The sequence below is a fragment of the Sphaeramia orbicularis genome, chromosome 13 (genome assembly GCF_902148855.1).
Source record: "Sphaeramia orbicularis chromosome 13, fSphaOr1.1, whole genome shotgun sequence".
In the NCBI taxonomy this organism is placed as follows: Eukaryota; Metazoa; Chordata; class Actinopteri; order Kurtiformes; family Apogonidae; genus Sphaeramia; species Sphaeramia orbicularis.
Genome location: NC_043969.1, coordinates 44,996,962 through 45,022,580, shown reverse-complemented (window position 1 = coordinate 45,022,580; position 25,619 = coordinate 44,996,962). Strand labels below are relative to the sequence as shown.

General features: G+C 37.3%; 1 protein-coding gene across 2 annotated transcripts in view; it reads right to left on the bottom strand.

The window, feature by feature from the left end:
* Window positions 1–382: 382 nt before the first annotated feature.
* The window catches only part of tyw1 (tRNA-yW synthesizing protein 1 homolog (S. cerevisiae)), a 178,509-nt gene continuing 153,272 nt past the window's right edge, over window positions 383–25,619 (bottom strand). Inside the window, exons 16-17 of one of the 2 annotated variants that reach the window (XR_003937111.1) lie at window positions 11,708–12,258; window positions 383–393 (exon numbers count right to left, since the gene is read on the bottom strand). Coding sequence is in view for 1 of the 2 variants with exons in the window: in XM_030151965.1 (XP_030007825.1) it covers window positions 12,037–12,258 (222 nt within the window). In the remaining variant the exon portion in view is untranslated. Of the gene's footprint in view, window positions 394–11,454; window positions 12,259–25,619 lie in introns of those variants that run through there. The other variant, XM_030151965.1, reaches the window with a different exon arrangement.

Below are 25,619 nucleotides of genomic sequence, written 5' to 3'. Positions count from 1 at the left end.
GATGAATGTAGCCCCTGAAGGAAAATGAGTTTGAGACCCCTGTGTTAAATATAAAAATATGCACCTGTTCTGACTCCAGTAACTACTACAAGGTGGACTTACATTCATGTTCAGTCTGAAAACAGAACCGGTTTGGTCTTTCATCTGGGTCTCGCAGAACTGGACCTCCTCAGACTCTCCTCCTGCTCCGTAAACCTTAGAAGTAAAGTTAAGACAGAAATCCTCTGTGTTTATTCTCGTACGTTTGCGCCTGTGGCATCATCTCAATTATTCATGTGGACTCTAGAAGTGTATACAGTGTATAGACTTGATACCGACACCTGTTACCCATCATTCCCTGTGGCATACGAGTCATTACCCATCATGCCCTGGAACCCCTCCGGGCGCTCTTCCCTCTCCAGACATGTTCTCCTCCTGTCATTCATGTCTCCATCTTCAACTCTTCCACCTGGAGGTTTTCATCCGTACGGTTTCTCTCTGGTTTGATTCACAGTTTCACATCCGTTCGGTGACGACGCACACGTGTGTCACCAGGTTTCTCAGCTTTACTTACACTTAATACATGTGAGGTTTCAGCTGCCGCACTCAGTTATTCAACTTCACACCTGGAAAAACTCAATCATGTGTTTTCTCTCGTGGGTTTTCCCAGGTATCGCTCCTGTTTTTCACATTTCCTGCCGTTTATTTCCCTTGAGAACGATGTGAGGGATAGTTACTTATTAAATCGGACTTCTTTTCTCTGACAGTTGTACAAAATGGTCCTTTAAAAAGTTAAATATGTCGATAAACTATGTAAAACCTGAAATGAATACACCATTACATTATTTGAATACAATTTGGGGGTAGGAGTACATGCGTTTTTACTTCTTCCTACTCCTTTTCAAGCATGTATAATTTCATTAGTTTTATTTATCTTATTACTATTATTATAAATATATTTATTACCATTATTTACTTATTTTTTGTTGTTGTTTGTTTGCTTATCAATCATTTATGTACCAGTACTTATATTTTGTCGGTTGATTTTTGTTTTGATTTCGCTGTCGACATGTTCAAAAAATAAAGATTTGGTTCATTCATTCATCATTTCTTTCTTTCTGTTTTTTATTTGTTCTACATTCGACTAAAAATCTTGGATTAACATTTTCATTCATATTTGATGTGTGGATATTGAATTGTACCTGGAAGGGAAGTTTTGTATGACATACTTTTCCAAATAAACAAAGACCGGAAAAAAAAGTTAAATACACTGTAAAAAAATCTGTAATTTAACAGAATTTTCGCTGTTTATTTTACAGATTTTTCCCGTATTTTTAAGAAACAGGAAAATATCAATGAAATTACTAAAATAGACTGTGATTTTACATGTCAAATGAAAAATAACATGAAAAAACTGTAACTGTGAATAACCAAAAAATTTCAGTTTAAAAGAAATGTTTTTTCACAGAAAAATACGGTTATCATACATTTGCAAATGTATCATAATTTCACAAATATTTCTTTTCTATTTATGAGATTAAACTGTTAATTTAAAGTTAAATACTGTAAAATAAATGAATAAATAAATAAATAAATAAAATGAGATAAAATTACTGACAATCAACCATAAAAGAAGTATTCGTCCTGTAACTTTAACAAGACTTGTTTGTTAACTGACAAATATCTTGTGTAATTACGGGAGGTTTCACAACAAAAATGTTAAATAAATGTGTTTTTGTGAATGTATAACATGTATAAGCACCGATAAACTGTAAAAATACAGTTTTTATCAGTGGATTGTACAACTTAGTCTCACTGAAAATTATTTATATATATATATATTTATAGGTGATTTAATTGTTTTAATACATGAAAATATTCTTTATTAAACATTAAAAAGTTAAAAAAAAAAAAAAAAAAAAAGCAAAATCTCACGTAAAGTTAGGGCAAAAAACTGTATTTTAATTATGGAAAATTACTGTATTTTTATGAGATGATTATTTTCCGTTATTTAACAGTATTTCTGCCGGAATATATATATACTTTCCCCCCCCCGTTTTTTTCCGTTTTTTTTTTTTTTTTTTTTTTAACAGTGTATGTCACATTTTCTACACTATGAACATTGCATTTTTTTAATAGTAACTGCATTAATCCAAATGAAAATATGGCTTTGAAACATAAACATTGCAAATATAAACATCCTCATCTACTTCACTTTTATCCCATTAAGTGCAATTATTGACAATGATTATAAGTACATTTAATTAAAAAACTAGAAAAGCACTCTGAGAGCGCAGACCTCCGCCAAGGCAGATCAGTGCCCCCCCCCCTCACTTCTCAAGCTGCAGTCCACCAGCCCCTCATGGCCTTTGTGACAAGTGGTGAGTGCATCAGAAACTGGGAACACCAAAACCAGGATACAACCCCAGCCTCCTGCACCAAAGTCAGCCAGTATTTATTCCAGTCTTTATTGTTTTACTGTCACTGTGTTCAAATATAATACATAGATATGTGTAACTGATGAGCTTTTGACATGAATTCGTGTCATAATTCAGAGTGAAACTAGAAAAGCACTCTGAGAGCGCAGACCTCTGCCAAGGCAGATCAGTGCCCCCCCCATCACCACCAAAATTTAATCATTTGTTCCTTGTGCCAGTATCAATATTTCCTGAAATTTTCATCCAAATCTGTCCATAACGTTTTGAAAGATCCGGATCAGTCTTTGCCATTTGATAGAACACCCCATTGTAAATCCCTGAGTCAAATTGCATGAGATTTGCACAATTCCCCCATATTGTGATTTCCACCATAAATATTAGTCCCATATTTATTTTACCTATATTTTAAGATTCCTTGACCATGAAAACATACCATTAGCAACTGGATTCATAATTATATCCTTATTAGTTCAGTAGTTATTCACGAAAATCACATTTCTCGTAATGGCGGTTTTCTTCTGGATCTAGCTCCTTAAGTATTAAAGCTACATGAAATCCAGTGGCATACTCCCGATGTGGAACTGACTGAGCTACACGATGGCGCTTGTCAGAAATTTCTACCTTTAATATTAAAGGCACAGTAGGCCAAAAAGTAAGGGCACCCCCATTTTTTATATAAATTGAGATAAAATCCACCTTCTGGATCAGATCCGGATCAGCCTTTGAAATGTGATAGAGGACCCCATTGTCAATTCCTGAGTTAAATTTCATGAGTTTTGGTCAATAATTAAGCGAGATATTGGGAAACGAAAATTTTGGCCCCATTTACCACAATGTTAACGAAAATTTCAAAGTGATCCAGAATCCAGGATTTCTTCCGGATCACCCCCAAAAGTTAATCAATTCTTCCTTATCCCATTTCCAACAAACCCTGAAAATTTCATCAAAATCTGTCCATAACTTTTTGAGTTATGTTGCACACTAACGGACAGACAAACAAACAAACAAACAAACCCTGGCAAAAACATAACCTCTTTGGCGGAGGTAACAAAGACATAAAATCCACTGGGACAAATGGTGTATTTAGGAATCTATTGATGTAACTGGAACAAAGTGAAACAGGAGTTTACATCAATATCTATGGCATTGTACTGACACAAACAGTGCTTTTAGACATTCCATGTTTTCTTTTCTGTCTGTTTTTCTGTTTTAGTCACATGATACACACAGGCGTTAGTACTTGTATGCATAACCATTGCTTTTGATGACTTTCGGTGGTCTAGTAATTTTTTTGCCACGACTGTAAAAACAAAACTCCTCTGTTACTATTAATGTGTCTTTTCAGTATTTTAACAATGAATTATCTGGGATGTTGTGTACCAGTACCACCGTTCCAGCGGTGAACTCCACCTCTGCCTTCCTCCTGTTCGATTACAGCTCTTCTGTTGGACTTTAAAGTGCAGCACAGAAAGCTTTCTCCACACTTCTCCCGAGTCTTAAAATGTCAACCTCCCACTTGTTGCCGGTAAATAAAGAAACAAACATGAGAACAGTCAGAAGGTGAAGTGACAAAAGGGCGTCTGGCAGAAATACAAGGACACATGTGGCTGCACCAGTCCACGGCCGAGTGGAAACGAGGGATGAAAAGGGAGATTATTTCAAACATGTTTATTAGGAAACAAAGACAACAGCTGAGAGGTTAGAAAACAAAGAAAAGCCAATTTCAATTAAACGTACATTAAGAAAAAGACTAATTAGAAGAGGCATTTGTCCATGTGGGTTTAGTTCTGTCTTTAATCTGGAACTGGATAGAATTATGATAATGATGATGAGGTTGTAAATGGAGATTTCATATGGAACATTTTCCAAAACAATAATATTCAGTGTTGTCACGGCTGCAGAATGAGTTGAAATATTTCTGACACTTGCATCTGTCGTGGAATATAATGAGCAGCTGTACCGTTCTGACGACTGCCAAGTGGAGCAGTAATAACAGTTTTTATCTTTTTATGTTACATTTACATCCATCAGCCATAACATTATGACACGGATGGGAGAGGTGGTAATAATACTGATTATTTCATTATAATGGCTTGGATATATTAGGCATCAAGTGAACTTTTAGACCTCCAAGCTGATGTGTTGGACGATTCCAATCCAACCTGTGGCATGATCTGCATGTGCACAGCTGTAAATAGAATATAATATATAACTTCAAGATTTGTCTTTATTTTTCATTTTGCACTTCTTTTGCTCTTATTTGTGTTTGTGCTTTGCTGCTATAAACCTGGAATTTCCCCTTGTGGGACTAATAAAGGGTTATGTTATGTTATGTTATGTTATTTATGTTAACTCTTAGGGGTCTGAGCCTATTTTGGCCATTTTTGAGTACTTTTGATTTTGCATTTATATACTATATAAAGAAATGTTTATTATACCCATATTTAGTATCTTTTTTTCCAACACAACTTGATCTATCTCATTTGTCTATTATTTTTTCACTTTAACCTAATATATTAACACAAAAGGACAAAAAAAACAAAAAATATAAAATCCAATTTGAAAAATATATATAATGTAAAATCAAAATTGCAATAAATTAAAACGATACTCAAATATTTGACATAAAAGCATATCCTTACATAGGTGTTTTCTCCGGTTAGGGTTTATGTAGTAGAACTAAATAAATTCTGCGGAGAAATAAAATTAAATAAATAGATAAATAGTATATATAGCTTCTCAATTTGTCTTTATTTTTGATTTTGCACTTCTTTTGCTCTTGCTGCTGTAAACCTGGAATTTCCCCTTGTGGGACTAATAAACGCATATCTCATCTTATCTCATCTTATCTTATCCTATCTGATGATAATCGATTAATTGTTTACATTCCTACTTTTAACAGATGAGCTTCGAGGTCTAAATGTTCACTTGGATCGCTTTCACACGGCAACGTCCTGTAGCGGAATCCACGTAGTCCGGACCCAGGACCACCTTCTCAACTGGACTCTGGTACGGTACTCGACCACAGAACGTTTGCATTCACACCGATAAACTTAAGCCAACTTTGGGGTCCAGCGTACTCGGATACAGACTCGAGTACGCTGTGTGAAAATAATACAACCCATCATCCGCTGAAACATACAGTACCACTGGAACCAGATAACTGACATTATTACAACTTCCCATAATAACGTGTGTTATGGTCGATCGATGTCGTCTTCATTAACTTTAACACAAACACACGTATACTGACATCAGAGGGGCATTAATGTACTTTTATAACTGGAATAATTAAGCCAATTCAAGTCAATTACTCTTCGTTACCATCCACCCAAATTAAATGACCACATGAGTTCCATTTAATTAATCAATACATTTAAAGTTTAATCAACATAAGCAGCACTTCTCAGAACATAAAGATAAATTCTGGCTATGATTGAAGCAAAACTTAAATTTCCTCCCATCCAAAATAAAAAGTAATTGACTTTTATTTAAAAAAAAAAAAAGAAACAAAGACGTTGACTACACTCATCGTTTTGACTAACACTTAATCAACTACTGACGCACATCCATAGTTTACATGAACTCTAATAAACCACTAGAGAAGAACAGAACATACTCTGAAATTGACAGGGATCTTTTCAACTGTAAATGGTTTGGATATTCTTTTTCCAAATGGAGTTGGAATGGAATTTTTCAATCAACATGTGGCATATCACGATATAACAGTTACCGGAGGATTCTTTGGACATTTTTAAAACACATTTGGAATATATTGTTTGCACATGAATCCGGTTTGGCTTAAATCCTGTCTGGATATTTAGAAGAAAAGTCCATATTTCAGGTTAGACGGAGAAACAAACATACTGTTAAACATTATGGTGTAGGACATGAATACAGAGGCTGGATTGTAACAGTGCAACATCTGCCAACGCTGGAAAAAAAACAAACACTGTATTTACTCAGTGGATGAACGGCAGGAATATTAATGGAATATTCATTTTCATTAGTCATTTAAACAGTATTTTAGCAATAATTTTTTTTTTGGAATAATGGCAAACACTGGAATATGTATTCACCCAAACAGTGCAAATGGATTAAAAGTCATCGTTTAAAGGAAGTGATATTTATAGCTTTTTGACATTTCATTTCTTTACTCCTTTTGGTGGCAATGCCAAAACAAATTTTTCTGTGCATTTAACCTTTCCTAAGTGACTTATCACCAGTGATTATAATATTATCCACTGCATTTTGTATTCATCAGTGCAAATAATTTCCCTACATTTAATTTACTGATCATGTACAGGGTGGGGAAGCAAAATTTACAATATTTTGAGGCAGGGATTGAAAGACAGTGTATGACCAATTAGTTTATTGAAAGTCATGAGAATTTATTTGCCACAAGAAAATGTACATAATAGAAAATGTTTTTATTCTATGTGTCCTCCTTCTTTCTCAATAACTGCCTTCACACACTTCCTGAAACTTGCGCAAGTGTTCCTCAAATATTGGGGTGACAACTTCTCCCATTCTTCTTTAATAGTATCTTCCAGACTTTCTCGTAATAGTTTTGCTCATAGTCATTCTCTTCTTTCCATTATAAACAGTCTTTATGGACACTCCAACTATTTTTGAAATCTCCTTTGGTGTGACGAGTGCATTCAGCAAATCACACACTCTTTGACGTTTGCTTTCCTGATTACTCATATGGGCAAAAGTTTCTGAAAAGGTATGGATAATAGTGTTAGGTATGATTATGACCTCAATATATGTTTGGTTTCAAAACAACTGACGTAGTGCCTGCTGAGAAAAAACAACTAAATGTTCATTGTAAATTTTGCTTCCCCATCCTGTAGATGTTCACAAAAGCTCAGAGTAACTTATTTTTAACAATATTTAAGAAGCTATTGATCCTTAAAGACCAACAGAATATTTCCGTGGTGACTTCCAAATGAACTTTTCTCTATATTTAACCGTTCCTAGGTGATTTTTCACCATTTGTCATTTAATCTCCTGCATTTTTCCAGTGAAAATCAGGTATTTTCCAATATTTAATTCACTGATCATATAGATGTTGATAAAAGCTCAGAGGAAATCCAAAGGTTATTAGATAAGAAACAGAGAAAACTGAAGAAAAAGTCACTTTTTCAGGAAAAAATATCATTAACTCGCCCTGAAGGAGGTTTTTAAAATGAACATCCCATAAAACTTCACAGTGGCAGTTCTGGGAGTAATACCTGAAGATCTGGATAGAAAAGCAGATAAATACCTTTTGAAAAGATTATTCCCCGCTGCCTTAAAGTCTATAACCATCAGTTGGTTGAAACCAGAACTAGGGATGCACCGATACCACTTTTTTCCAGACGAGTATGAGTACGAGTACTTACATTTGAGTACTTGTCGATACCGAGTACCGATACGAGTACTTAATAATCCCATTCCAGTTCTTAGTTCCTTTTGTAAATGTGCTTTATTGTCGTTGTCATTAGTCTGACTGGAACAAAGTGCTACTACTGACATTTAATGTGTTGGAATGAGTGTTTCTCAATTAATCCACCAGGGGGCGCCGCTCTGAATTAACCATACTGGACAAATACCACGAAAAAGAAGTTTTTTGAGAAGAAGAAGAAGAAGAAAGTCAGTAATAACAAACATGGAGACGACAGAGGCAACACTAATGTGATACTAATATTGCAGCGTTTTCACTGGTAAGGTTTAGAAGTTTAGTTTCAGCAGGAAGAGAAAAGAGAAATGAGTGATAAGTTTCGTTTTCACTTCCGCTGGCAGGGGTCCGCACCGCTACGTACTCCCGCTGGTATTCTCATTCTGGGTACGCATCTGCCAGAACCTGGAAAACAGATGGAATGTACGCAGAGGACGGACAGAACGCTGCGTCTGTATCTGTCTGTGTCTGTAACGTTACTGTCAGTCAGCGTTACTTTTATCACCGTCCTTTATTTTGAAAAATCTCCACACTCTTCACACTCCACACACATTATTCCTCCTCCTCGTACCTGCTGCACTGAGCTGTGAATGTCAAACGGCCATAAGTGGTATCGGTGCATTTGTATCGGATATCTTTTACAAGTACGAGTACACACACTGAGTATCGGAGCCGATGCCGATACTCATATTGGTATCGGAGCATCCCTAACCAGAACCTCCCTCATATATAATACATGGACTCAAAAAGTTTGGGATGTTTACCAGATGGAGCAGATCACATACTTGCTCAGGCTTCAGAAAACCATATTTACTAAAAGATGGCAACCTATGTTACCTTTACTGCTGCAATAATATTTATAGATGATAAAAAACTCCATGTTGTTCATCAAGGTACTGTCATTTTTTTTTTTGGAAGTGAACATTGTTTTCTCTAATTTTCATCATGTGTTGCTTGTGGAGGTTTGTGAGAATACATTTACAGCTGTGTAGGGGGAAAAGAAACTAATTGAACTGAATTTGAATGTATAATTGTACTGACCTGAAAATAGAGAAAATCTAAAAACAAAGTTAAAAAGGATAAAAAATAAACATTAACTGAACATAAAACAAGCGTCTACATTCACCGTAATTTATCAAATACATTTGTTGTACTGGTGAATCAATGTTGTAGAAGACGACGGTGTTTCCACGGTAACTACGGAGCCTCTGAACGTCCAAATGGCTCATATCTGATGACCATGAAAAGATGACAAACTGTATTTTACCTGAATTTTTCACATGTTTTGATACGATTAGAGGTTCAGAAACTATTACTAAACATTTTAGATCAGTAGAAGTTTTTGAATGTCGCTGGCTGTTTAGCTCTTTGAGGGTTAAACATCGCCAACTTCTGACAAATGTTCTGAAAACCTGTCGTAGGTACAATATTTTCTCCCTTTGCTGAGATTAAACCATGTGGTAAAGACTCACCCAGACCTGGCCCTGATGCTCCATTTTCTCACCGCTGAGTAAATTTAACCACTCTGCTACGGAGTGGGCGGAGGAGCGAAGGTTTCTGTGGGAGATTTGCAGCTCCACAGTGCCATGTCTTAGTCCTAGTGACGTACAGGTGTCGGACTGTGAAACGCTGTCGGATACAGAGGGAACGCTTCCCAAAAAGAAGAAGAAGAAGAAGAAGAAGAAGAAGAAAAACCACCCCTTCAAAACAGAGGCCGTCATCAAGATATGTGCACATAAACCAATAAAAAGACGAACTTAAAGTGAACTTAGAGGGGAATGTTTAAGTCTGGGCTGATTCAGACACTTGTCATTAATAAGAGATTTAAAAAAAAAAAATTTAAAAAAAGGAGAATGAGTTAAAATCCTCATGAAACAGAATCAGCAGGGTCTAAAGGATGTGGACGTGGAGCCAGAGTCTGACCCGTTAATGAAAAAAAAGGCATTTTGTAGATAAATTATATTCCTACAGTATCCCATAAAATCTGCCATTGACCGTCTACATCTGACATGTACAGAGTATTAAACTGTGTTCAGATTAACCCTTTGGTATCCTTTTCTAATCATAGAGAGTGCGTATTCTGCGCAGCGCTTTTGTAATGTCAACTTTTTTTTCATCGCTTTGTTTTTAAGGGTTTTTTTTTTACTTTTTTTTTGGTATTTCATCAACTTGAGCAATAAACAAAACTACCACAAACTCAGTAACTGTCATATTTTTTTCACCCCTTAAATGCCATATTTGCAATGGAAACAAACCGTATTTTTTGATGCAAAACCTACAAAAAAAATTGCTAAAAATTTGACTTTTTTTTTTTTTTTTAACACATTTGCAGCCAGGCATATGTCAACAATTAACAGCAACATTAGTTAACCCTCCGGTATCCTGTCCAGCAAGGCCCTTACTAAGCACCAAGTGTGCCATTTTGGCACACTTGTGGAATAATGTCAAAAAAATTTTCATACAGTTTGTTTTTAATTCTTTTACACTTTTTTTATGTCATCAGCTTGAACCGTAAATAAAAATACCAAACTCTCAATAACTGTCACATTTTTAACCCTTTAAATGCCATGTTTGTAATGTAAACAAACCATTTTTTTGGATGCAAAAAACACAAAAAATGTATTTTTTTCAAAATATGAACTAAAAAGTGGATCGCATATTATTTGATTTTTTCATCCTGGCATATGTCAGTGATTAACTCCAACATTGGTTAATTTGCATTATTATTATTTTTGCCACTAGGTCAAATGTTCAAAAATACTAGCATCTGTCACCAAGTGTGCGTAAAATGTACACCTATAAATTAAACTATTAAATATTATATATTGATTTATTTTTCTGCTCTAATTTGATTTTATTTTTGTAAATCAAGGTCAGCCCTAATCATACATATCAAATAATCATTCATTTTAGATTTTTTTAACCCTTTAAACGCTCTTTTCATCATGATGTCGCTACATTTTTTGATACAAAAAACACAAAACATGTTTTTTTTTTTTAAATACTACATAAAAATTGAATTACATATTATTTGATTTTTGCAGCCTGGCATATGTCAATGATTAACAGCAACATTAACAACGTTAATAAATTAATTTAGACCCTCACCTCTAAAATGAAGCCCAGATATCAGTAAAAGCATGAATTATGCCTTAATGGCTTTCGGATCAAAAACAGTGGTTATAATGGAAGAAATAGTGTGTTTTAGGCACACTTGGGAGACAGATGCGAGTCTTGTAATATTCTTTTGTTTACGATGTGCACATTTTAGTTGTTGGCCAGAATTTTAAAGATCATGCAAAAAATGAACAACTTTTGAATTCTAACCTTATTTAAATTGTGAAAAATAATATGAAGTTTTTTAACACGAAGTGCAACGTGTGCCCAAAAAGCACACCCGGATACCGGAGGGTTAATACGCATTATTATTTTTTGTGCTGGGTCAGATGTTCGAGGGTCAAAACACGGGATTCAAAATCTCTCTGATGGGACATTTTAGAGACAGTTTGACAGATTAGTGTTGCTAAGTGACCCACATTTTTACTTTCAAATTCATTTTTGCTTTAGTTTGACCATAAGGAATTATCCAAAACAAGGAGCTACTTTATATTGAAACAAATGTTGGAATGGCAATCAAAGTTCGCTCTCTGACGGGACATTACTATGTTTCGACCCTCAAAAATGTGTCAATGTGCATTTTTTACTTACTTTGTATAAAGGTGCTAGTGTAGGAATTTTCTATTGTTTACAATGTGCTGATTTTAGCGGCTGGGCTGGAATTTCAAAAATCATGCACAAATGAAAAAGTTTTGAATTTTGACCTGATACAAATTGTGAAAACTACTACGATGTTTTAGTGTGCATAATATGCTCACCTGGATATTGGAAGGTTAATACAAGAGGATGAGGAGTTATGGTTCGTCAGTGGGTTATTGACCAATCAGAACTCAGACTCCTGTCACGACAGAAAACTCACTTCATAAGCAAATATCCCTGTGCTCACTGTTTCATGAGGACTTTAAAATCGCTGTGTGAGGAAGAGCAGAACCGAACCATCCAGCTCTGAACTGCAAACACAAAGCGGCTGCGAACAGAAACATCCAACCTTGTTTTCTTCTTCATTTCCTCTGCAGTAGATATCACTCTATCCCTCCACCTCTTCCCTCCTCTCCACCATCAGCATCCTGAGATGTCTTTGGTTTTGTTGCGTCGTTGGAAGCGGGTGTCGTTCGGGTCAAAGCCTTGTTCCTCTGCTCCGAACAGAGCCCAGCGAGGCGTCTTGGCTACGTAGTCCAAAGCCGAGAAGCTCTGCTGTCCACCGCTGTCCTCGTGAACCTGGACCAGCTCCTGGAAACGCTCGTAGTCGATCCACGTCCACCACTCGCCGTCCACCTTAAACTGGAACGGGAAGGAAGTGACAGGCAGAGAGTAACTTTAAACAGATCTGCAAAAAAAAACAAAAACCCTGAAAAATCAACAACAATAGTAAAAAATAGATCATTTAAATATTACTGAGACACAAATTGATAGAAGACACCCGCAATGGACTTATTTTTCATTGTCTACTAGAAGACCAATTGGTGCCAGGCACAACAAACCCCGCCCCCCTCACACGTATTTCACCAATTATAAGTAAATGAGAAGATTTTTTAAAAAAACATAAAATTTAACTTTGACCTACCTTTTCCAAAATGTAATGACATCTATTCAGAGTCACTGGCAATCTATAAACCCAATTTGGTATGAATTCAACAATAGTTTTGCTGCTAAAGTGTTAACAAAAAAATCAAAAAACCAAACCAAAAACCACAGTCCTTGCCCCCCCCCCTTCAAGGGGTGGGGTAAAAATACTTACGACTAATTTTAAAGGTGAAAAATAACAAAATATATCCACATTCAATGGAACAAATAACAAACATTCATTAAACTCAAGGTTGTTACTAAAACTTGTATATATCCCTATATGTTGTATATATGTCTTTTATCTGCAGCATAGTTCACTTTTTTATATATTTTAGCAGTATTTGTATATTTAATATTTTATCTTTGTAGTTTTTGTATATTGCTAATATTTTTCAATATTTTGTGTGATATTTTTAAACAGTCTTTTTGCACTTTAAGTGTGCTACTAAAACAGAAACAGAGCTGCTAAATGGAATGAATAAGCAAACAGTTATTTTAAATCCAGCTGACTCAGAGCTGCTACAAACTGACTGCACTTAATGTATTTATCGCACTTTAACTGCATTTTAATTGCATTTTAAAATTTTATTTTTAATTGCTTTTTATTTGTATCCTTCTCTGTAAAGTACTTTGCGACTCCCTGTTGAAATAAAACTTACTTACTTACTTGAATAAATAGGTCTTACGTATTATTATGTAAGATATGTAAGAGAAGATCTATTCTATTCTATTCTATTCTATTCTATTCTATTCTATTCTATTCTATTCTATTCTCCACCATCATGGATCAGGGGCTATACAGGTCCACACTCCTAAATTGAAACCATTAATGACATTTTGCCCAAAATAATTTGATTCAGAACCAGGAAAGATGGTTCCAGGGTAGGAAAAAAAAAATTAAAACATCAGGTTTTCACTTCACCTCAACTGTGAATTGTTGTGAAAGTGTCACATTCAGGAATGACAAGAAACACCCATGGAGAAGTCTGACAAACCTGCTCATGTTCTCATTTAATTTTAAGGGTACCTGACACACAATGCACACAGTGATCCACCAATCACAAATGTTCTTAATCAGTTTGGAGTGAGTCACTGGTCACAAGATAGATAGATACTTTATTGATCCTTTGCAGGAAATTGTTTGGTTACTACAGATGAACAAAAAACACACTGGCCCATCACCACAGACATCCACATATAACCAGCAATGGAATGTTAAAGTGTTAAAAACAGAATAAAAGATATATAAATATATAATATGTACAATAAAAGTAGTGTAAAAATAATACAATAAAACAAAACACCTACAGTATGCACAGCACAGCGATATTAAAAAGTTTAATGGCAGCCGGCAGGAAGGACCTCCTACTGCGTTCAGTCCTGGACCGAGGGGGAATCAGTCTGTGGCTGAAGGTGCTCTACCTGAACACCTTAAGGTGGTGAAGTGGGTGAGATACATTCCTCAAAATAGAGTTCAGCTTCCTGAGCATTCTCACCCCAGCCACCTGCTGAACTGTGTCCAGTCCCATCCCAATGATGGAGCTCGCTTTCTTAATGAGTGAGTTCAGTCTGTTTCTGTCTGAAATGTGAGCTCCCTCCCCCCAGCACACCACACCAAAACAGGGCACCAGCCACCACAGTCTGGTAGAAGCTGCACAGAAGAGGCTTGGAGATGTTGAAAGACTTTAATCTCCGTAGAAAATAAAGTCTACTTTGCCCCTTCTTGTGTAGAGTCTCTATATGACAGGACCAGTCCAACTTGTTGTCCAGCTGGACACTCAGGTACCTGTAATTGGAGACAACTTCCACCCCTGTGTTGTGGATGGTGACTGGCACCAGTTTGAACCTCTTCCTCCTAAAATCCAAAACCATTTCCTTGGTCTTGGAAATGTTGAGTTGAAGGTGATTGAGGTCACACCAGTCCACAAAGTCCTTGACCAGGCCCCTGTACTCCCCCTCCTACTCTCCTCTGATACAACTGACAACCGCTGAGTCATCAGAAAATTTCTGAAGAAAACAGCTGTCTGATTTGTACTGGAAGTCTGATGTAAATAGTGTGAAGAGGAAGGGGGACAGAACAGTTCCTTGTGGCGCTCCAGTGCTGCACAAGACCTTCCCTGAGACACAGTTCTGCAGTCGCACACACTGGGGTCTGCAGGTCAGGTAGTCCATGATCTAGGAGACCATCCTTGACTCAATCTGCATCTCTCTCATCTTCACACCAAGCAGCCCTGGGTGGATCATGTTGAAGGCACTTGAAATGTCAAAAAACAAGATCCTCACAGCTGCATCAGAGGTGTCCAGGTGTACATGGGCCCTCTGTAACATGTGGATGAGAGCATCATCCACACCGATGTTAGGCTGGTAGGCAAACTATAGAGGATCCATGTACATCCTCACACTGGGTCTTAAACGGGAGAGGACCAGCCTTTCAAGTGTCTTCATTATGTGTGAGGTGAGGTCTACAGGCCTGTAGTCATTAAAGTCGGCTGGATGTCTCTTCTTTGGGACAGGGACAAGACAAGATGTCTTCCACAACATTGAAAAATGAGTAACGAACAAGAGAAAATCACCATAAATGAAATCTTGGTGCCAAAAATAAAAGCAACATCAGTTATCTGGAATTATTTCGGCTACAAGAAGGATGATACTGAAACACATTTTCTGTGTCAACAGTGCCTTGGACCTGTCACCACAACAAGAGGAAGCGCAACTAATCTGTTTGACCATTTACGTTGGCACCACACAGAGATTATATCCTCCTGAGTATTTTTCCATATCACAACATATATAGCAGGGTTAAAAAAAAATTGCAATGTCAGTTTTTTCCAATATGGTACAGCCCTAGACTGCACATACCCATTGTGAGGTACACACAGCACGGACTGCATCCCCCGCAAAATAATCGTAGTAATCATGAAATCATGATTATTTCTCTGACGACAAACATAGCACCAAAACCTCTAATCCTTACATCCCTACTCAGTGCACATTTTTGGTTTTGGTTAAAATGTACCAAATTCAATGTTAAAGGGAATACTTTCATATTTAACATCGCCACCTGCTGGTCAGTTTGGTTTATCATTAAACTTGTCTTCTGTGTTTTATACTGTGATAGTCTGTATTATCTCAGGTTCAAAACAAAACATCTTTTATTATATAAATTTGAACAGTTTAACTTTTATTGACATGGGTCGATGCTTGTCATTGAGGGGTGATAGTGGGTCCTGAAGCCAGACCAGTACAGAACCACTGGTCTATGATGTGAAATAATATTTTTACTTAAGAACTAGCGGAATTGTACCCATGGTGCCATACCACACTCCTGTGGTGCAACAGTAGCATTGCACCCAAACGCCCTCCCATGTCCCGCGCTGCAACATCGATGGGACGGACACGGGGCGGGGCCAAAACATGCATTATATAGTAGTATGTAAAACTACCAAAATGTCTACCTGCATGTCTGTGTCTTGGACAAACTTAGGTTGTAATAATTTCAAATGTGAAAATGAATTCACAGTTTTTAGTTAAATAAGATGAATGAATGAATATTTATTTCAGTTAAGTACAAAACACATACATATTAAAAAAAAACAAACATAAAATTAACACAATTGGTAACTGAAAAAGGAAGAAGCTGAAGCCAGAGGCTTATTTCTGCTTCTCCTATTCCCATCCTTACACCAAGTCCACACCTGAAGTTGCAGCAAATTAGAACTTAAACACAAATTATTCTACATTCGGTTTTATAAGTCACTTTGAAATCATATTACTTTCATAGCCCTTGAGAATTTGACAAATTAAAGCCTTTTTGAAACTCGACAGTGAGCTACACAATTTCACTTCATCCTTCAATTTGTTCCATAATTTGACACCTGTAACAGAAACACAGTGATATTTAACGTTTTAACAAATTATAATTTCCTTCTCTTAACTTAAAGATTTTCTGAATACAAACAGGAAGATTTTTACTTTTAGCACGAAACATAAATTCCATTGTTTTTAAATATACAATTATCAAAAAATTTTAGTAAACCAGATTCTACAAAACGTGGATTACTTGATTGACGATAACCCGCTTTGTTTATGACTCTGATAGCTTTTTTTTTGGAGTTTAATTATCGGGTCTATATTAGTTTTATACACATTGCCCCATATTTCCACGCAGTATGACATGTATGGCATTACAAGTGAGCAATACAATATGTGCAAACGTTTTTTATTGAACAAGTCTCGAGTTTTATAAAGAATCGCAACAGCCTTGGACATTTTACGTTTGACATATTCTATTTGTGGTTTCCAACAGAGTTTATGGCCAATAATAAGATCAAATATTTAGATCAAACAAATCCAGTCACCTTCTGACTTGTAATTATAGCCCCTAAGCCCCAGAGAAACACAGGGAAAAAAACACTGATTTAATGCTCATTTTCTTAACCATTTAACTCTGGGAATTCTGTGCCTTTATTTGTTAGAGGACAGTAGAGAGGATACAGCGAATGACGTACAACTAAAGTCACCCTGACCACAAATCGAATCTGGGACGCTCTAGGACGCGGTTCATGGTCGACCACCTGAACCAGTCGACTACAGAGAGGAAAAGGATTGGAAAATGACTCCCAAGGGTCGGCCAAAGTACAAAAAAGACCAACAGTAATTAGTCCAGAGCATCTTACTCCACTTCTGCCACTGTCTGTTAGTTAAACCTTCCTTTAAACTCACTCCTCGTCCTCGTATCCATCACCGTTTCCTACTCCTTCACCATCCGTCTCACTGAAGACAAAATGAGATGATAAATAAATGGACAAAAGGAGCCGCGACAGGACTAAAAGAGTGTGTTTGTTTACTGTTGAGCTGGTGTGTTTGACAGTGAGGGAAAGCCTCTCTAATCCTGCCTGTTTTCCCATACCACCATGCAGGGTGAGGAGTATGACCTCCACTTTCCCAGCATGCAACAGTACTCTCCAGCTGATACAGTACTGTTTCTCCTGCTGTTTGCAAAGGTGGAAAATACTGAAGGAGAAACAGAGGAATTAAGGAGATCTGCTTTTCACAGACATGCCCGAATGGAGATGTCGGAATTTTCCTACTTCCTAATTTTTTTATTTTTTTTTTAATATTTTGCAGCAAATGTCAAACTATTAATATAAATTAAAAGACGGGAAAAAAACACAAGAAAAAAGACAAAGAAAAAAATAGTAAAACATCCTTAAAGCTTTAAGTCCAATCAATAGGTGACAGCACATCAGGGAGATTTCAATATGATTAAAGTTTTAAAGCACAGGTGTCAAACTTACAGCCCATGGGCCAAAACTGGCCCACCAAAGGGTCAAATCTGGACCGTGGGATGAATTTGTGAAATGCAAAAATTACACTGAAGATATTAAGAATAGGTTTAGTTCAGGTTCCATATACAGACCAATATGACCTCAAGTGGGTCAGACCAGTAAAATACTATCATAATGACCTGTACCCCTGTTAAACAAAAAAAGGGAGGCAAGACGTATTGTTTTTGGTTTAGTTTGTTTCTTTGTTTAACACTTTAGCTGCAAAACTATTGGTTGAATTCATACTAAACTGGGTTTATAGATTGCCAGTGACCCATAGATGGGGTTACATTTTGGGAAAAGTAGGTCAAAGTTCCAATTTTTTAATAATTTTTTTTTCCTTCCATCTACTTATAATGGACATTTCACGTCTGTAAAAACACCAATTTTGTTTCAATTTACTTACACATATATAGAGGCAATTGATATGCTGACATCATCATATGCATAGACATGATGACATCAGCTGGATCGATGCCAAAATAAGACACAATACATGCGAGGGGCGGGGTTTGCTGTGCCTGAAACCACTTGTTCTTGTTATTTTCATGCAAAAACAAGTACATTTCCATGAATATGCTTACATTTACCAACTATCCTTTCACAAATAATGTGAATAACCTGAACAAAATATGAACAACCTGAAATGTCATAAGAAAAGTGCAATTTTAACAAAGTGTTTTGTGTATTTTTAGATCCACTGTGATCTGTAAGGTGTAATGCACATGTGTAAATGATAAGCATATGAAAATTGCAAATATTTTTCTTAAGACAATTCAGGTTGTTCATGATATTCACATTTTTAAGGAAACTTTGCAGGTGTAAACACTTTCATAATGTAATTTTACTTTCTTCACTGTTACTATTTTACTGGTCCAGCCCATTTCAGGTCATATTGGGCTGAATGTGGAACCTGAACTAAAATGAATTTGACAGCCCTGCTTTAAAGTCTGGTCTTCTATGGATTAATAAACTCAATCCAACAGTTCCTTAACATATAAGCTTTAAGTTGTAATGAAAATATTACTTTTTCCATTAAAAAGTGTCAAACTTTAGATTAAAACCTGTTATTATAGGCACTTCTTGACTTAAGCTCTTTTGTTACACCTTTCTGTAATCAGTGTTATTCTAAACATGTAGATTTTACAAAAGCCCGGAGGCTGTTGTGGGAGCTTACCTAAGCACAACACCCAAAAGCAACTTGAACTCACCTCTAAGGAACATTAAGAGGTTTTTTTTTGGCTGTAACTGGATGTAAAATATGACCTTCAGCTTGTACTGGAGTTGTTTTCAGTATAAACTTTAAGAGATGAGAATGAGCTCCTCCAAGCCTGAGGCCTATAAAAACTGGAGATGAAGCTCAATAAAACTAATTGTCAGAAAACAGAACACAACTCAAACAGCAAACACTTAAATGGACAATTATCTAAAACAGTCTAACAGTCTGAGACCGGCATACGTCATGAATAATTTAATAAAACAACAAAAAAAAAACAATGAGAAAAACTCTGCAGTGCTAAGCTAACACTAAGCAAATCCAACAGAACAAGGATTATTTCTCTACAGCTAAAACTCACTGAACGAGACAAAAAAGAGCAAAAATAAAGGTCGCATTATGAAGAGATGAGTATGAATTTTGTTTTACCTTTGCTGTTTTCTGATCATAAATTGGCTTCTATGAATGAAGCTTCTGCTGTCGGCTAATCCATTGTTTCGTTACAATGAAATGATTCCCACTAGAAACAAATGGCCCAAGACTTAACAGATTAAGGACTTTCTGATATTGTTCATGAAATGGGGAGATTGACAGGTGCAACAATGCTTAACTACTTTATTGTGATGAACATGAAGCCGAGCCAAAGGCAAAGGTCCAAAGTGATGTTCCTAACCTCAGTGCTTAGTGGTCAACTTATCAAAATAAAAATGTACTCTGATGTTTTCCCTTTAGCTTGACGTCCTGTGTCACCACAGGAGTACTCACAATTCTGGGTTGAACCAATCTATGACTTGGATGCTTTTACACCATGTTTGGGATCACTTTAGCTCACTTTGAACTAGGGCTGAAAGATATATCGTTATCATAGCTATATCTAGATATGAACATTCAAGATACTAATTTCGAAAAAGCAACAATATATTGATATATCGATCCCACTGCTGCCATAGAAGCTGAGCTGAGCGCCTACATGCAGTCCTCCACAAGTGACAAAGAAGAGGACCCGTTTCTGTGGTGGAGAACTCACAAATGCCCCGTTTCTACTACGTGGTATCGGCTCAACTCAACCCGGCTCGGCCTTTTTGCGTTTCCATTACGAAAAAGGACCTGGAATCTGGTATCCGGTACTACTTTTTTGGTATCATCTCCGCTGAGGTTCCAGGACTGGGGACCAGATACTAAACTGTGACGTGTAAACACTGCAGACCACTGATTGGTCAGAGAGTTGTCTCTGTGACCCGCCGTTTTACAAAAAACAGATGCGGAAGTTTACAGTAAATATGGCGGTACATTAATTCACATGACAACAGCCCAAAACTTCACCATGGTCGGTCAAGGAGATTCAGTCTTTGGTGGCTGATGTAAAAATTCCGACGAGACATCAAGCAATGAGTGAGTTTATCAGCACCTCTCTGAGCAGACGACATGGAAGTAACGCGCTGCATTGCTATGACGACCAGGTACTGTAAAGTCAGTAGTATCTTGTAATGAAAACGGTCTCCAGGAATACCAAGTCGTGCCGAGCCGAGCCAAATCGAGCTGGTTTCACATAGTGCAAAAGTCAACTTTCCCCGGCTTAGCAACATGGCAAGAAAATACTAGTGCATGCAAGCCACCAGCTCTCCCTCAGAGAGAATCTTTAGTACATCAGGCAACATTGTGAGTTGTGAGAGGTCCTGTCTGAAGCCAGACATGGTTAACAAGCTAGTGTTCCTGGCAAAGAATCTGTAGAAATTGTGCTGTAACTACCTCTGTTCTGTGAGTAGCAAATGGATTTTCTGCAAACAGTTGTTGTCTTGAGAAGAATATAACATGTTGCACTTCAATGCACTTTCAATGTTTCACCTTCCACCAGCTGCTGCATAAATTTGTTATTTATTGGTAAAGCAGAGCTGCAGTAAAATGCTGGATTTGTAATTTATTTATTCGTACTTTATGTTAATGTTGATGACTGGCAGTGAGTTCTTATGAATAAAACTGCACTTTCCACAGTCTTTTGTATTATGATGTTTGTATTTTTCTGAAAAATGCTTGGTTTTCACCGAACCCGTAGCCATATCGTATCATATCGATAGAGATATCTGGCATGAATATCGAGATATGAAATTTTGTCCATATCGTTCAGCCCTACTTGGAACCTACTTCAAGGTCCCAATCCCATTTCATCCATTGGCCCTCTCCCTCAGCCCTACCCCTCCATTTTGCACATTCGCTTGAATAGAATAGATCTTTATTGTCCGTGTCACAGGAAAAATGAAAATCAGTTTAGCACCTCAATTCAATTTAGCAGCAAAACACGTAGTGCAAAAGGGACTGTATAAGAAAAATAAAATAAAATACAAATATCACAGCGTTAAGAAAAAGTGGACTGTGCAAAGGCTTCAGAATAAAATATTTATACACATGTGCTACTAAAGTAATGCTAGAACTCCTGACATGAACAAAATATACAGAAAGAATATACAAAAGCTAACTCTATACTACAAATGAAAGAGATGTACAACAAATAGGATATATACAGGTAGTAGTAAGGGCTAGGGGTGTCTCGATTCTCGATGAGTCAGAGGGGAAGGGCTGTTTGGCCCTCGAAACAGAGATTTTTCAGAACCACACTACAAAGGGGAGTGAGAAATTTCCCTTAATTCTGTTCGAATCATTGGCAAGATGGAGGCAAACACAGCAAAAAAGTGCAGCAGTGCGATGAAAGAAACACACAAATGTAAGTATTTTCTTTGCAAATAATTGTCCGTTTAAACCGTTTCGATGTATTACATAACGCTTGTTTATGACAAACGTAGCAAAAAACACACTAGTCGTGCATGTGTGTCTGTTCTTGGAGGCTGTTCACGTTAGCCCAAAGCCCATGCAACAGAGACGGTTACATCTGCTGATGGCATGGTGAATTCTTTCGCAAACAAAGTTGTCACATCTTTTAATAGCGCCATTAACGACTGCTGATGATGTACCAGATCTAGATAGGGGAATATTTCAACCACTACCCATTGAAACGGAGTTGCAAGAGGTAGTGCCAAGTGCAAGGGGTAGGAGTGAAAATAAGAAATGGGATCGGGCCAAGGTGATATGAAAGCAGGACCTAACGGAACCTGGTGGTCCCTGCTCTCATGTAACAGAAACAAAAAACAGGCTGTGCTTAGTCAAGCAGAGTTGCGCTGATGTCAAAAATTGTCATACGTCTCTATATGACTGGTCTGAGAACAGAATGGAATGGATGCATAATGGGCCGAGCCATCCCTGGAGGAGGGGACTGTTGTGCTTTTAGTGTTTAGCTTTTAAGACTTCCTTTGGGTACAGGTCTGTTTTGGCCAGGACCCCAATGACTACAGCTGAGCATTTTTTTTAAAGAACTGTCAGAAAACTGCTTCTGCCACAGTAATTCACCCAGTGAAATACAGCTTCACTGCTCAAAATGACACAAAATGTACTCATGAAGGGCCAATATTTATTTGCTGTGTTAAGGGCTTTCCTGCTGGGGTTGACGGCCCAGTGAGGGAGGAGTGGCATTAAGCGTCTGAGCGTTAGCCTTCAGATGCCTAGTGCCTGCCTCAGCCATTAAGGAGAAACTACCCGATGCATTCCTAATGAGGCCTGAGAAAAGGGGAAAAAAACGAAGGCAGCGTCTGTGGGGAGTTGATGTTTCTGGTAATGAGAGGGGATGATATTTGTTCAGCCGGTATCTCAGCAAACATTTTCAGTCACTAAGCAACAAAGGAAAGTTATAGTGTCTGGAAAGAGAACAAGACGGCCTGTTGTCTTTACTAACAGCATCTTTTCTGGGGATGCTGAGGACAGCACTGCTGAAATGCCTTCATCAGTTAGCACATGCCAATACGCTAACCGACTTCATAAGAAAAAAAACCACAATGTCATTACATCTACCTCTGTGTCACAGTTAGGGATGTAACAATAACTGGTATAATGATAAACCGTGGTAAAATTTCCGACTGTTAGTATTACCGCTTAAATTCTAATTATTATGATAACCGTGTTCGATTACCACACCAAGAAAATTCATGGTACTGTTCATTTCCTGAAGAAGCAGCGGCACTCCAGGTGTGTGTGCGCAGTTTGTAATGTTTGGCCTCTGAAAACATGGTGGAAGGCACCTGCACGCGGACAGAGCTCCAGAGATTTGGGGATAGCGGCTCCCGCACGGACCCAGTCCGTCGGAGCACATGCACGGACTTGGTCCGTCCTAGCAAGCGAGCGCACAGACCCGGTCCACACTAGTGTTAACCCCTCCCCGGCCCCCACTGATTCAGATCCTCATCCAACATTGAAACCGTCTGAATATAGATACTCAGGACAAACTCATGTCAGTTCAAATGAGCCCAAATGAATGAACTTCAACTGCACAAAGACACATGATGTGTGTAAAAACCAAAGGAGAGGCTTTATGAACTGAAGGAACTTCAACAGTAAATCCACTGACTGACCTCCAGAAGAACTGGACCATATGACACTGTTGCAGTTTGTCTGTCTCTCACCAGGGGTGAACCACTGACCAGTCTGGATCAGATCAGCCTAACATGTTTTAAAATCCTCATTCTTTCAGAATATTGACATTTGTTCATTAAACAGTTCAGGAAAATATGACTGTGTTTCTGCTTGTGTGTACAATAGTGTATATGTGTGACACTGGGAATGATTTGATCTGGAAAATGTTCAAACAAACTCCACTATGACCTGTCCAACTACTTTTTTTCTCACTCAAAAACACCTCAAGAATCAATAGGAGAATTGATAAGGAATTGGTTTGATAAGCAGAACTGATAATGGCATTGATATTTATCAAATCCTATCAGTTCAACCCCTAGTGCAGATATCTCTTGTGTCCATAAGGTGCCAACTTTAATGCACATTTGTATGTTTGTTGTTTACATGTAATTACTTGAATGTTTCTGCAACAGAAAGTACATTGTGCATGTTACTTTATTAGTTTTTTTCAAAATACAACTTGGTTATATTATTTCAGTGTGTGTATAAGTACTTTTTGAACATTTTGAGTACATTTCAACAATACCACAATAATAATGATAACTGTGATAATTTTGGTCACAATAACCGCAATATGAAATTTTCATATCATTGCATCCCTCGTCACAGTTGACAGTAAATGTCAACGATGCAATGCTCTTTTAAATACGTATTTACACCAGAGCTAATAAGCAACTTCAGAGAGGTGTTTAACTCCACACATGACCAGTTGACGGATGCCAACTGTGTGACTCTCATTGTTGGTTTTATAAAGAGCAACAAACACTGTCAGATGTAGCCCCTATAACTTTGGAGAACAATAAAGGAAGGAGATTCTGTGACTGAAGACTTACGATTCCTTTTTTAATCTTAATCTTACACATTATACCTCTATTATCAACAGAACAGTGTAGCAATCTATTAGGAATTTAGTGTTGGCTCCTAAACCTCTGACAGACGGTTAGCATCAGTAGCATCAAAAGTCATCAGACTACTGTGACAACAGTAATCTCCACACAAATGACTGACTGTCAAACACTGCCGTGATGTTTTAGTTTTGTATTGTTACTCATTTTGGTTGTTTTGTATCCAAACTGACAAACAATTTAACTGAGAATATCTATCAAATCAAGACAAACCACATTCTTTGTGTTTAAATAAGTGGTTGTTGAGTTACTCTGCCAAAGCAAAACTATGTATCAACACCATCTGTAATGTTATAATGGTAACAACCCTCAACTTGTCTTTGAGCTTTTATGAACATCTACATGATCAGTAAATTAAATATCGGAAAATACAAGATTTACACTGAAAAACACAAAATACACAGGACAATTATATAAAAAATGGTGATAAATCACTCAAGAAAGGTCAAACACAGAAAAAACAATTTTGGAAGTGCCACAAAAGCAGCACTGGGTCTTTATGGGACAAGAGAAAGAATGAAGTTAGTTGGTTTTCTTGTTAAGTGCTGTAGATATTTCCTCAGCTCTACACATTGACATATTTCATGAGGTCAAAGCTGTTATTTCTTCACACTGATGATAAATGCAGCTCAATTTTCAGTGTTGTGAATAAAAATATTAGAATTAGTTCCTTTAAGGATAAAATGTGATGCATCTGAAAAAGCATTAAGTGTCTTTCAGGCATAAAAATACAGGTTTGGGTTGAAAGGAAAGAGAGAAGGGGAAGGAGAGGGGAAACAGGAGATAAAAGAGAGAAAAGAGGCTGGGATAGAAAGTAGAATGAGGGGAGAGCGAGAGGAATGTCTCAATGAGAAAATCCCAGCGGTTGAAAAGGAACTAATGAAGCGCGCACACACCCATATGCAACCGGTTCTGAAGTGTTTTAAAGGACGACATCAAACAGTGATATCCAAGTGGAACTGGAAGATCTGAGGACTGTGAAATAACCATGCGACACACATACACTGAGAGGGACTTTCCTGTGGGCTGGTCTCGACTCTGCTGTTACGCAAGTTAATGTTAAAACCTGGAAGGTCTTCATAATGTGCCTGCTCATCCTGCTGAGACTGCTGA